Below are 14,695 nucleotides of genomic sequence, written 5' to 3' on the forward strand. Positions count from 1 at the left end.
GATGCAGCATGAATATTTAAAAGAAGAAAAAAGTGCCCACATTTTCTGCTTAAACAAAATTTTGTGAACAATTTGAAGTTATAGCATTAAAAAAAGTCTGTTTCTGGGTGTTAACCCAGTAGTTGGGAGGCTGAAGCAGGAGGATAGTTGGAAGTCTGAGGCCAGTGTAGATAAGTTCTATTTGGATTAGCCTGGGCTACAGAGGAAGACCCTGTGTCAACAAATAAAACTAACAAGAAAATAAAATCAGATAAAGGTATGTTTTTCTGTGGCATCTGGTTAATGTTTCTCACCAGCTGAGAGCCATGAATACCAGCATAAAGCTTCTTCCTTGCTGACCAGCAGGTGCAATGCAACCTGTTGGAAGAAATCCTGGTCAACAGTGTTCTGGTGGATTCTGTGTGCCATACCAACTAGCCAGGCCAGAGGAGCTAGCCTACTGGTATAACAGTAGCAAGACTGCTTGCGGGTAACCAGCTACTTGCTGTTTGGATGTGAGGCTTCATAGGAGCAAATTTGCTTGTGGTACCAAAAGCCAGTCAAAAGTTTGTAGATCTTAGACCCTAGTAGGGAAGCTACTGATGTTGATCTGCTAAAGGGACATGATATGCCTGTCTAGTGCTTTCACCCAAATTTCCTAAACATACCAAGTTAATTTGTTAGGAGGCTAAGCAATTGATTTACATTTACATTCTAAACATCTTATACATACCTTTTTTTTTTTTTTTTTTAAGAAATCAATTTTGTTACCAGAAAATAATTGATTCTAATTTTGCCTGGTTGTGCCAGATAATGACAGTGGATTGACATGATGTCTTCCTGCCACTCGCCATGCCTTCTCATCTTTACGGTGGTCTCTGCGCTACTCTCAGGTAACTGTGTTTAGTTGGGACTTTCAGTTCTATGTTAGGGGCATTGTCTGACAGCCACTTTACAGTGTTCAGGAGAGGAAACTAGAAATGCAGTTTTAGCTCACCACATATATTCCAAAATATTTATCACCCGCGAAAGCCTCACTCACTTGCATTAGATCAGGGAATGTGGTGTGGTCTGTATGGTGCCAGTTCTTGCAAAGCCTTTAACATTTGCAAGACATGTGACACTTGACCTAACATATAACACATTTAAAATGGAGACCTGTACATTTTCAAAGCCACCAGGCTTTAGAAAATGTTGCTGTGTTCTTTAGGTGTCCAATACCTCAGGTGTTAACTGCGATGTTCAAGAGCTACGTATGTTTTTAGGTTTTTCTGTCTACTTTAGTTATTAATTATTCAGGAAAATATTTGATTGTATAATGTACTTGTCTGTTTCTTCTTATGACTTATTAGATTTTTTATAAATATTATCTTAGTTAGCGTTCCATTGGCAATTTGAGACAGTCTGGAATCGTCTTAGAGACAATCATTGATTGAGGAGTGGTGTAGATAAGATTAGTCTGTGGAATATTGTTTTGAATATTGATTGACTTAGGAGGGCTCAGTCCAATGTAGGCAGTACCACTCCCTGTGCAGATATCTGGGGTGATTAGAAAATTAGCTCAACATGAGCCCGTGACTGAGGCAGCAGGCAACATTTCTCCGTGATTCCTGCTTCAAGTTCCTGCTTGAGTTCCTACCCTGACTTCCCTCAATGATAGACTGTGACCTATAAGGTAAAATAAACCCGACCCTCCTCTAAGTTGCTTTTGGCCAGTGTTTTATCACAGCAAGAGAGATAAAATTAGATATACTGTGGTGATATCTGTGTACCCCAATAAAGTTTAACTGAGGAGCAGAGGAAAAAGCCAGCCACTACAGTAAACATAGAGGTCAGGCAATGGTGGCACATGCCGTTAATCTCATCACTCAGAAAGCAGAGGTCTATCTGGATCTCTGTGAGTTCAATACCACACTGGGAACAGAGCCAGACATGGTGGTAACACACCTTCAATCCCAGCACTAACCATAAAGGTCTGGAGGTCAGTACAGAAAGGCAGGAAGTGACAGAGCTGAGCAGGAAGAGGAAGTGATATACCTGGTGGAGAGAGGAAATGAGATGGCAGAACAGAAAAGCAAATAGGCCGGCCGTGGGTAGACAGGAAGTAGGTCTCTGGCTGAGGATCTCCAAGTGATGAGAAAGTGGCTGGCTTCTTTCTGCTTTTCTGATCTCTCAGTTTTAACCCCAATATCTGCCTCTGGGTTTTATTAATAAAGTCATTTAGCACTTTGTCCTACAATGTACCTGACCATGTGGTCCTTTATGTCCCTCAAATATTCTGTTGGAGGATTACAAAAATTTTAGAACTTTGGGTTGTGAAAGTCACTGAGTGTTCTAAGTTTCATGAGCTGTTCTTGTGGGAACTTGGAAGATAGAAATGCTGAGTGAAACATGGCCTCTGGAAGCCTGGCTTGTGAGATTTAAAAGGGGGAGAAAACACTGTATTGGGGCTGGTTGTGTGAAATTTTGTATTGAGAATCTGTGTGTGCTGATGATCTAGGGCTAAAGGGTCAGCTGTGGTTAACTATAGACTAGGACCACTGGAGTGAAACGCTTTGGGCTTCACTGTGCTGACAGAATGCTGGTCAAGTTCAGACTGGAAAACTAGCTGTTACAGGCGTTCAGCACCACCGAGCTGAAACCTGTGCTTCACCGGATAGCAGAAAGTGTTTCCTTGGGAGGTAATTCCCAGAAGCTAAGAAGGAAGCCAAGGCTACACCTTAGGCTGGCAGCCAAACTTGTCAATCTAAGAATCATCCACATGGTATTGGTTTTGGAAGCTTAGAAGATACAAGAGTGAGGGAGCCATGTTAAGCAACTTACGTTTGGCACCTTGTGGCAGGTTTGGAATCCCTACAGAGAGGCCCTTGGAGGCTATTGTTGAAGGTGAAGCCTCCATGGCATTAGAGAACCCAGAGCTCTGGGGCATCTAAGAAAGACAGCAGCAGATGTGATTTCCAGCTTACACCTGGAGAACAAGCTGTGTGGGCTACAGATGGCAAAGCTGCTGCTGTCCAAACTCCTTGGAGCTCAGTAGATGCATGCATACATTTTAGAGTTTAATAGCTAACATTTATAACTCTCTGGAATCTTGAAACTATTTTTATTTTAATAATACAAATACACCGGTTTTAATTTTGTTAGTACTTTCTGGTAATTCCCCATTATATTAATTGTCATTTCATGGCTTTGCCCAAATTACCCATGAGACAATTTAATTGAAGGAAGAAAAGACTTGCCTCATGGTTTCAGATGGTTCATCTGTTAGGTTAGAAGACCCAGGATCTGTCAGTCAACTGAAAGGCCATCACTGCTGGCATGCTTTAGTAATCCCTAAGGTATTTTAGCTCAATAAATTAGCTCAATAAACAGCAGGCAATCCAAAGCAAGCTGGCTCTCCAGAACAAAGACCATAGAGCAAGTTAGACTTCAGAGGCCACTCACCTTTACCCTCAGTCTGAGAATTACTCTGGCTTGATTGTGAGTTCATCCATGCACTACAACAGTTTGTGTAAAACCCTTTCATCTCTCTTCTTAGATATTTGATGACCCTAAGGCTTTAGGGTAGTTGTCTCATTGCATGCTAAAAATATATTTTCACTATGCTAAATTCTGAAATTATCCTTGCGCTACCAATGTACCTGTAGATTATTAAAATAAATCTCCATGATTAAGTGTTGAAATGAAACATCAGTTGTTGTTTTATTCATATAACATACTTCTAATTGAAGACAACAAAATAGAACTACCTTTTCACTAATACAACTATTTTAACCAAGTTCTTTGGTACCATAGCTCCTCTTGGGGATAGCTCTTACTTCTAATCCATAGTTACAAAGTACACCCTATTTTTCTTTCTTCCTTTCTCTTTCTTTTTTCTTTCTTTTTTTGTGATTTTCACGATTATAAAGATGGGTTGTGTGAATATAGATAATAATTTACTGAAGAGTTGTTTTCATTAAATATTTAAAAACTACTGTTGTGATTTATATTCCTGAAATAATTATTTCTACTACTTGTGTATCTAAATAGTGACAGTAATATACTTTGCTAACCATAATTTATGAAGGAAATAGAGGTGAGAAAATTAATGAGATGTATTCCATATCTAGTGTACCACTATGATTCTTAGAAGAGTCAAGTGAACAAGGACGGCATGATAACACAGTACCATAAATGCCAGCTCACATGCACAGTAGGACCACAGCAGGGGGGGGGGGGGGGGGGGGGGCAGCACTCCACTGATCAACGTCCGACTTTTCCTAACGAAGAATGACATTTGAGATGGTTTTTAAAAGGTGGTAATGATCTGTCCAGGAAAAAATTTAAAAAAGATGGGGAGAGGGAAGGATCTTGAGGTGAAAGAGGCAGCAAGTGCAGACAGAGGAATGTCAAAGCATTGGGGTGCTGGAGAACACTCGGTCTCTGGAATGGTGTGGCATGGAGACGTGGCTGATAGGTGGCGGTGGATCATCTGTAGAGGACATTATGCAGGTGATTTCTTACTTCATGACAAGGACAATTGGTTTTCTAGGCGATTGGGTACTGTTTCTTTTGGAAGGTTTTAGATATATCCTTCAGTAGGTCACCAAAATTATGGAGGACAGAAAGGTTCTGGAGAGGAGAGAAGAGGAATATTGCAGACAGAAGGACCCCAGGAGCTGTGCTTGGAGGCATCAGAATGTTAACTACCCTATGTAGCAGAATACTACTTTGAATGCTTGTATATGAGCATGATATACATCTTTAGTTCTTTTGTAATAAAAACTACAGTTGAAAATGCATATTAACTCAACTTCCTGGAGTGGTGTATTAAATGTTATTAATGACAACCAAGTTTATGCCTCAGAGACAATTTTGCAAATGACTAGCGATTTACTTGCTTTAATACGTTGTATTATTTATCAGCTGCGGTCTGTTAGAATTCTGTAACATAGAGAAGGAACAGTGGTCCTTCCTTGGCTTACATTTCCGAGCCATGAAATCTTTGATACTAAGAAGACATTTCTCTTGATATTAAATTGAATGCTGTGTTTCTGTCTATTAAATGTTTTCTGAATATTTTTTAAAAGAAAGATTGACAATATACATTTTTCTAGGTAAATTTTATCTATTTAAAGGAAACAATTCACTTTGAATATGCAGTTTAATTTTGAACATAAAATTGAAGGCATGATTATGACAGAAAAATAGAGCCTGGAAACTGAAATATCAAAATAAACTAGAATAATAACAATATAATTAGCTAACTTGCAGAGAAGGCTGGAATTCCTCCCTACCTGGACTTCATGTAATGAACACAACAGGCTGAGAAAGCCCTACATGCAAACATGGGAGATGTAGGTGCTCTGTAAGTGTACAATGAAGCGCCACACATCTCATGGCCCAATGTCTGGGCTTTGTCCCTGAGCAGTCCAGCCCACTTCTGTTCTCTGGAGTGGTTTCCATTGCTTAATAACCTGTCTCTAGTTCAAATCACACATTCCTGGTTCGATCCTTTGTCCTGGGAAAGGGGACCTGGAGTGAGGTGCCCTCTGACTTGTGGCATGTTTTTTTTCTTTTTCTTTTCTCTATTTTTTTTTCCTAGATAGTAGCCCAAAGCTAAAGCATGCTTTCTCTGACATGCTTGACTTTCTTACTGTTTCTTTGATTTCCATACACAACTATCTGTCTTTCTTGCTCTGTCTCCTTCCTCCAGAAGAAACCATTTAGAATTACAGATTGCCTAATTCACTGTTTTTCTCTCAAACTTTACTAAAATTGTCTTCAACCTTCCTTCTGAATATATATGAATATATATATGAATATGCATATATGAATATATAAACACATATATGCCTTATGGGAAACTTGGTCTATCTGGTAACAATGTATAGAAACAACAACAACAAACCCCCAATTCAAGGTCACCATACTTTTTTAATAGAAGGAGAGTGTGAGGGGGACTGGAATTTCACACATTTAATCTGATGCTAAAAACAAAACTGAAGCTGTGTGTCAGAACTGCTGGCCCAGTTCATTTTATGTTTTCTTAAAATGTCAACACTGACTTCCTGCATGAGTACTCTTAGTAGATGGAATGCACAGAAATGGGTTTCATGGTATTTATTGTAGCCTATGTAATTGAAATATCAATAAGATGTATCACTTTATATAGTTCAGTATCCTTGGCTACAATACTTGAAAATCAGAATGTCCATTTCACCCACACTTTTCAAAACCAAAAGGACAGCCATTTACACCAATATTCTTTGTTATTAAAATTAAGTTTTCTTCATTTCATGGTATTGTTGATTCTGGGAGGAGGAATTTTATTGAGTCATTGTTATTTCTCAAACAAAATTCCAATATAAAAGTTTTTTTGCCAAAAGGATTCTATTACACACAGAAGCAATTATTTTAAAGTTTACCAAATTATATCCATACCTCTATGTTTGCATAACAATCTTTAGCTAGAAAGGCATCTTCTAGAGGTGTTCTCTTTCCAGCTGCAGCCTGTATAAAATACTTTGGAAGGTAGTAGCATTGATATAATATATATTAATTGGCTGCTACAGCGCCTTGCTTATTGATTACACATCAAGATGCTTTAAAAGACTGAGGATTTTGCAAACCAATATCTGAGTCCTCTGGTATTGGTCGAAACTGTAAATTGACTTGAGTAGGAAGAAGCCAATGAATCCCATTAGTCACTTTATGTAATTTATTTTGGGGAAATTATGAAATATATATCCAGATCTGAGTAGTCTTAAAAATATTCATTAAAACTTGAGTTTTCCATGGAGATAAAGGTTTGGTTAGGAATTGACAAGAAAGCAAGAGATCCTGGAAAAGTAATATCAATTCTTAATCCCTGTGTCACTAATACTTTGTAAGTTATGAGTGCATTTAAGAAATAAAGCACATGAGTGACATGTTAGTCACCAAGGTATCAGGACACGAAACCATTTACATTTAGAGGCATTGAGATTAGATTCCTGTTCAGTCAATAAATTAACTGAAATTGATAGCCATTGGTGAGGGCTGCTGTAAATATTGTCAAATCTGAAGGTTGGGTCATATGGGCTGGCCCTTTGATGAAGGAACGGTTCACAAAACTTCTTTTAACTAGTATTTATTTTGACAGTCTTCTGGGTAGATCATGTAACAGGGTGTTACAAAACTCAAGTGAACTCTTATGAATACAAATGTCAAATAAAATACAGGTTTTCATTAGTTGTGTAAATTTTTACCTGCCAATAATAATAATAATAATAATAATAATAATAATAATAATAACTCAGTCCAACAAATGAGATACAGTAAAAAATGAAGAATTTATTCTTTTGGCTCAGTAATGAAGTAGCTCACCATTCTTTTAGTAATAGCAATTCCCTGCATGCAGTTCATCAATATACTACAGTAAATAGTTTTGTAAAAGGAATGAACATTAATTAAACTTTTGTTTTGTGAAAGAAAAATTGTATCATGTTAGGTAATTGCACAACTTTGCCCCTTTGTTCCTGGCTAAAAAGGACAGAGCTCATGTTATATCCATGATAGTTTAAGTGCAGCAGGATTTAAAAAAATATGCCTAGTCTGCGTATGCAAATACTACAAAAGTTGAGTTAAAAAAAACAAACTTCCATGAGGGAAGGATTACCTGCAGGCAACCAGAGTCGGTAGAAAATGGTCAGGGTTTGAGATTTTGACCAACATATCTTTTATTAGAATGGTAGAAAATATATTATAACAAAGAAATCCACAAAACCCATTGTCTAACTTTTATTTTAGGAAATTATCTGCTGAAAAGTCTTTTGGATGCAAAAGTTTGGAATTTGATTAAAAATAAAAAACAAAAGGATAAGGTAAAATAAATTGCCATGTCATCAACCTGAAAATAATTTTCTTATGTACAAATGCTGACAAAGAAAACTGATTATATTTTACATTATTTATATTTAAACAAATTTTGGAAATTTTTTAAGCAAACTCTGAAGTCTAGATTTTAGTGATAGGCCCTATAACAGTGTGTCTCCTTTATTAATAAAGACACATTGTGATACTCAAGTTGATTTAACAATGCAAAAATAAAGGTGTTTAAAAATAATATCAGTGAGATTTTCTTGACAGGTGGACAGAGAGCAGGACTGAATTCATTCTACCACCAACAGTGACTCTTCTTACCAAAACTTGTGATAAATGGATTGATTAAAATAGAGTAGCTTAGGCAATATTAACATGCATTAGTGATAGCCTCCAACTATTTCTGTGTGATGAATGGTACAAGGCTACCTCTCTGTTGGAAGCTTGCAAAAGACACATACACTGTGGTACATATTTGATTTAATAGAAGTTGTGTATTAGGCTATATATACGTTTATATATATATATATATTTGCCCAAACATGCACCACAGGATAAAATAACTATTTACATAACAGAGGGTATTTAATTGACATAAACTGTCAGTTTTGCTGAGAGCAGAAAATGGCAACGAAATACTGCCACAGGAAGTGGAACACTATTCTAAAGTGATACTTTGGATATATTTTTCTAGAACAGAAATATTAGATAAAATTTTTGGGGTGGGAGGGCTTTTAACCGAACTTAAATATAGAACTCTAAAACTTAGAATAAAATTTGCACTTATTGAAACAAAATATTTTGCATAAAAATAATCCTTTTAAATATTAGTGGAGACTTTCCAGGCACATAACTGCTCGGGTATAAACAAACATAACAGACTAAAATACTTGTAGACAACACCATCCAGAAAGCAGAAGTATTTGAAACTGTTAACATTAGACTTTTTTGTTTTCAGTTTTGAGCAATATTTTTTTTTAATCTCTCAGGCAAAATATTTTTTTTTGATTACTGGAGAAACTTGTGGACTTTGGAACACAGGATTCTTATATATATATATATTTTCCCTTAACATAAACCACACTTACAAAAATAGTGACATAGTATTATGAACAGACTATGAATCAGGGACCAGGAAGATCCACTGGGACAGATTTTTGTAAAAACATGGCAAATGTGAATGTTAAAAATCGAATGGATAGGAGTGCAGTCCGAATGGCGTTTGGTGGTGTTATCCGGTCACTTTCACAATGGAGTTCTCCTCAGCAGTGTCAGCTGGTAATGGAAGTAGCAACCTCTTGTCAACATCGATACCCTGTCTCACAGAGCGGCAGCGACAGAGAGGCCACTGTCTGGTATAGGCACTGACCTTTAACTGTATTTGTTGAGACAGTCAGTTTGGCATGGACCTCTCCTTGGAGTCCAGTTGACACATAAACTTTCCCTTCAGGAGCTGTAAACAATTGATCACAAAGATATTTCTTTGTTGCTTTTTACTTTTGATTTTCTCTGACCTCCTTTCCTTTGCTTTCTTTTTCTGGTTTGTCTTTCTCAAACTTTTCCTTATCTGGTTTTGTCACGCTATCATAGGAAGGAGGAGAGGTGGTAGAGGAACTTCCATCTGTCTTTTCTGGGGTGGAATTCCCGTTCAATTTGTCAATAACCATATCTCCTTTTATTGGCAAGTCAATTCTCCCCTTGATTGTCTCTTTGTCATATTTACTTGATATGTTTTTTAACCTTTGCTTTAAAAGATAACATCTATAGTTGCGCTGAATGATAGCAGCAGACACTTCCTCTTGTTTGCGTTTCAAAGTGGTGGTAATTGGTTCATAAGAGACTTTGGAGGGGTTGGAAGCCATGAACCGATCTTCCATCTGGATTCGAAGGGCGTCCATCTCTCCGCTCTCACCCAAAACCCGCTTTGTAAAAGCAAATAAGATGTCCAGGCAATGGATGCGGTCTCCGCTCACCATGGGCAGATCCATAGCAATGAGCTGGATTTTGTTGGGCTTTGCGATGAGAAGAGGAGGATCCAGGGCAGCCGCAAAGTCAGAGAGCTTGCAGAACTCTATGAACTGAGTGGCATCAGGGTCGAACTTCTCCCAGACCTCATAGAACATCTCAAAGTCGTCCTCACTCAGCGGCTCTGCACTTTCCTCAGTGGCGACACTGAAGTTCTCCAGGATGACGGCAATGTACATGTTCACCACAACCAGGAAGGATATGATGATGTAGCTGACAAAAAAGAAAATCCCCACAGACGGGTTCCCACAATCCCCCTTCACCGAGCTTCCGGGGTGAATTGCATCGGGGTCACAGTCGGGAGGTGCACTGTTGAGGATGGGAGCCAGCAGTCCATCCCAGCCTGCAGAGGTGGTGATTTGGAACAGGCAGATCATGCTGTTGCCGAAAGTCTCAAAGTTGAACATGTCATCAATTCCAGCTTCCTTTTTAACATAGGCAAAATTGGACATCCCAAAGATGGCATAGATGAACATGACCAGGAAAAGCAGGAGACCGATGTTGAACAGTGCAGGAAGGGACATCATCAGAGCAAAGAGCAGCGTGCGGATCCCCTTGGCGCCTTTGATGAGGCGAAGGATTCGGCCAATCCTGGCCAGGCGGATGACTCGGAACAGGGTAGGGGACACAAAGTACTTCTCTATCAGCTCGGCCAGAAACATTCCTATGGAAAAGCATACATAAGAGAGAGACGAATAGTGAATGTATCAATGTTTATAGGAAAGATGTATGTGTGTGCGTCCTTCTTTTTTTGTTTGTTTGTTTGTTTGTTTTGACACAGTTTCTCTGTATAGCCCTGGTTGTCCTGGAACTCACTCTGTAGGCTGGCCTCAGACTCAGACTACCTCTGCCTCCCAGTTGCTGGGATTAAAGGTGCTACCACTGCCTTGGTTTTTTGCCTATGTCTAATTAAAAAAATAATCTTGGGTTGGGGATTTAGCTCAGTGGTAAAGTGCTTGCCTAGCAAGCACAAGGCCCTGGGTTCCATCCTCAGCTCAAAAACAAACAAACAAAAAATCTTACAAAAACTTACCTTAACTATACCTTTGAATCCATTCTAATATTAACATTGAAATGTTTTTGAGTTTTATTCGATGGTACTATAATACAATGTTAGAAAGCAACACAGGTTTTTCTAAAATCCAAAATAATCTAAAATATTACTATGCTAATTTATGGTTATAGTTTCCACTTATTATGCTTTGCTACTATACATGAAATATAGCAATTAGAAATAAAGGTTATTTCTGAAATAACTTAACTCATTGTTCTCAATGAGAGTGACATTCTTTAGTTTGAGAAAGTGAACCACATCTGACCTATAGTTTCTAAATTTGGAGCTTTATAATATCATTTCCTCTTTCTGCCTGTTAAAACCCCACCATTCTTGCAAGAGTAACGTCAAATGTCTTTTTTCTTTCTTCTGAAAGACTGTTAAAGGTTTTGGGCAGTGTTGGCTATTTCTTCTTGATTTTTTTTTTTTTTTTTTTGAATTATACATAGTACTCTTTGAATGAGAATGGCCCCCATAGGCTCATATGTTTGACTGCTTGGTACCAGTTAGTGGAAATGCTCGGGAAGAATTTGGAAATGTGGCTTTGTTGGAGTAGTATGGCCTTATTGGGCTAAATGTGACCTTGTTGGAGTAGGTGTGGCCTTTTTGGGAGTGGCTTCATTGGAGTGGGTGTGGCCTTGTAGGAGTGCATTGCAAACTATTTAGAGTGGCTGTGTAAACTTGGTGTGGGTGTGGCTTTGTTGGGGTGGGTGTGTCACTGGGAGTGGGCTTTGAGGTTTCTAAAGCCCATGCCAGACTTAATATCTCTCTCTCTCTCTCTCTCTCTCTCTCTCTCTCTCTTTCTGCCTGCTGCCTGAGAATTAGGATGTAAAGCTCCCAGCTACTGCTCAAGTGCCATGCCTGTCTGCTTCCTGCCATGATGGTTATAGGCTAACCCTTTAAAACTGTATGCAAGCCATTAATTAAATGCTGATAACTAATTATAATTAAACTCTTCTAAGAGTTTGCATGGTGTCTTCACAGCAGTTAGACAGTGGCCAAGTTGTTCACTCACGCTACTGTGTTATGGTGACGTACTTTTAAAGATGTGTGCCTTACCCTTAAGCCTGACTATTACTGCCAGAGGAATGTTGTACTGTGAGGGTCAGCCATTTGCCATAGGCTCAAGTGTTTGGACCTTTACCATGCTGCTGTTGGTGGAGTTTTGGAAAGTTGTGGAACCTTCAGGAAGTGAAACCTTATTAGGAGAAATGGGTCACGGGGTGGGGATGGGTGGGGCAGGGCTTGAGGCTTTATAATACAGCTGGATATCTTGTTCTCACTCTCCTTCCCAAATGCAGGTTCACTTGAATCAGCTACACCTTGTGCCCCATGCCAGGCTTTCCACACCAGGATGGAGTGTATCCCTTGAACCTCAAGCCACAGTGTACCCTTCCTTTGTTACATTGCTTCTTGGTTATTCTATCACAACGAGGAGGAAGGTAACTCATACAAAGATGGTGTGCTAATTCTGCTTCCTGTTTTCTTCACCTATTCCCAGAATCCAGTACTAATACTTTAATTTCTAACCAGTTGACTTTGTGAATAAACTCGTTTCAAAATTGTATTCAAATATGTTAGCCGTGAAATCTTCACTCTGTACACTCCATCATTCTCCAACTGCGATCCATGGCCAGCTGGAGGCAGGCTTTGGGGGGAATGAAAAACATGTCTCTGGGACAGAGCTGTCCTTACCTACAATTGAGAGAATCACCACCACAAAGTCAAAGATGTTCCAACCAATAGTGAAGTAGTAGTATCTGAGAGAGACGAGCTTCAGCACAAACTCCCCTGTGAACAGGACGATGAACACCAGGTTGATTCGGGACAAAACCAGGGTCATGTATTTGCTCTGGTCGTCAGTTTCCACCATCATGGTGACCATGTTGAGGCAGATGAGGATCATGATGCTGATGTCAAAGACTTGTCTGGTTACAAAGTCAAAGACCATCCCTTGAAATTTGTTCTAGATAAAAAAGGGGAGATGAGGTTAGTTTACACATTGCACAAACAGTGATCGGGTAACATTGCAAATCCACACATGGCCCTCGGATATGTACCCTCCTTACAGTATCCTAAATAATCTTTAAACTCCATCTTACTTCCTATCATTTTTTTTTAAACGAGAGGTACCATACCACATGCCAGTAACAAACATACTTGGTTCATTTGGGTATCGTAAGAAGACAGAACTGAATAAACCAGAAACTGGTGGAAGTTGGCTGAAAATACGTAGAGGCTGTTCGGTTAACTATGATAATTTTTATAAAAATGATTTCAATCAGTAGTGAAGACTTAAGAAAAGGCAAATACAGACTTTTAGATGAATACCTACTTCATTTATCAATATTTTAAGAATTTCCTGTTATTTCTTATTTTCTTCCCTCAAATGATTTTAGTTATATTTATTCAAGTCTATTTGTTTATTTGTTAATTTATTGGTTTTCTCCATCACAGTTTCCTATTTATGTTTCAACAAATGCATGAAAGCACTAGAAAGATGCCTCAGTACCTAAGAGCCCTGGTTGGTCTTCCGGAAGACCCAGGTTCAATTCCTAGCCCTCATATGTTGGCTGATAACTCTTAACTTCAGTTCCAGGGAATCTGATTCTCTCTCCAGGATTCCACAGGTACAGAGAAGGCACATGGTGCACAGGGACATGCATAAGCAAAATGCCCTCCCACATATAGCTTTTTAAAAATGCATGAGAAGTGATGGTCTAATTAATACAGATTTCAGGAAACATATGGTTTTAGAGTCCCATGTAAATACAAATGTAAATGTAGTTTTATTAGATGACTAAAAGTATTTATAATAAACACACAAAATCCCATGGCTTATGGAAAAAAATCCAAGGCCACAAACCAAGCATGATTCCTGATATCAATGACTTTTGGTGAAGCAGGTTGGTTTATTCCTTTTTGTGTACAGTGTCTTCCCATCCTTCCTCCTCATCTTAAAACTCCCAATTTCAATTGCTTTTAAATGCACAGTAAGAGGATGTCACTGATAAGACTCATGAAACTTTTCAATTGTGAGTTTTGCTAGTCACAGGCTTTGTGGTCAGGAGTACAGTTACCCTATGGGCCTTGGTTACCTTTTTTTTTTTTTTTAACCTATCTCAGAAGGTAGATTAGTTAGGGTATAGTTCTGTGAGCATGATCCAGCATCATTATGGCATTCCACATTAGGAGGTGTTACAGAATATGCATTTCAATGATCTATATTCTCTTTCTGGTGAAACAAAATTTTTGAGACAGTTTTCTTTCTAAGCAAGTTGGGAATAATTTCTAGTCTCAAGAGTGAGGGAACCCCAAAAGACCAATGGTTTTCTCATGTGCAGAACCTAAGTTTAATATATATCAAGTTGTAGATAATATGGAGAGAAAAGATCATACATCTAGTTAGATAGGGGAGCATGAGAAAGGAACAAATCGAAGGGGTTGTAGAGAGAGCTTTGGAGTGAGGGTGATGTGAAAACAGAGGAGGTTACTATTTACAGGGGGGAAGGCAACTGGAATGAAAGGTGCAGAGGAAGTAAGGGAGGGCAGAAGGAGAGGGACATTATAATGAAGTCTAATGATACGTATGAAAATGCTGTAAAAGTACTGTTTACTTTGTGTGCCACCTTAAAAGCTAGTAACAGAAAGAAAAGCTGAACTGAGATTTATACTAGGGAGGGAAAAAAGAAGGGAAGAAAGAAGAGCACAGAGAAAGGGAATGGTGGTGGAGGGGGCCATCTGGGAGCCTCCATCTTCTTAAAAACACAGATGTCAGCAAGGTCAGAAGAG

The 14,695-nt window shown here is 38.6% G+C and overlaps 1 protein-coding gene across 9 annotated transcripts in view; it reads right to left on the reverse strand.

The window, feature by feature from the left end:
• Positions 1-7,077: 7,077 nt before the first annotated feature.
• Positions 7,078-14,695, reverse strand: part of Scn3a (sodium voltage-gated channel alpha subunit 3) — a 112,951-nt gene continuing 105,333 nt past the window's right edge. For all 9 annotated transcript variants that reach the window (XM_036185567.1, XM_036185572.1, XM_036185569.1 and 6 more), the window contains 2 exons: positions 12,599-12,869; positions 7,078-10,513 (listed from right to left, as the gene is read on the reverse strand). In XM_036185567.1, the coding sequence (XP_036041460.1) occupies positions 9,318-10,513; positions 12,599-12,869 (1,467 nt within the window). In that variant the 3' untranslated portion in view covers positions 7,078-9,317. The remainder of the gene's footprint in view (positions 10,514-12,598; positions 12,870-14,695) is intronic.

This window comes from Onychomys torridus, chromosome 4 (genome assembly GCF_903995425.1).
Source record: "Onychomys torridus chromosome 4, mOncTor1.1, whole genome shotgun sequence".
Classification (NCBI taxonomy): Eukaryota; Metazoa; Chordata; class Mammalia; order Rodentia; family Cricetidae; genus Onychomys; species Onychomys torridus.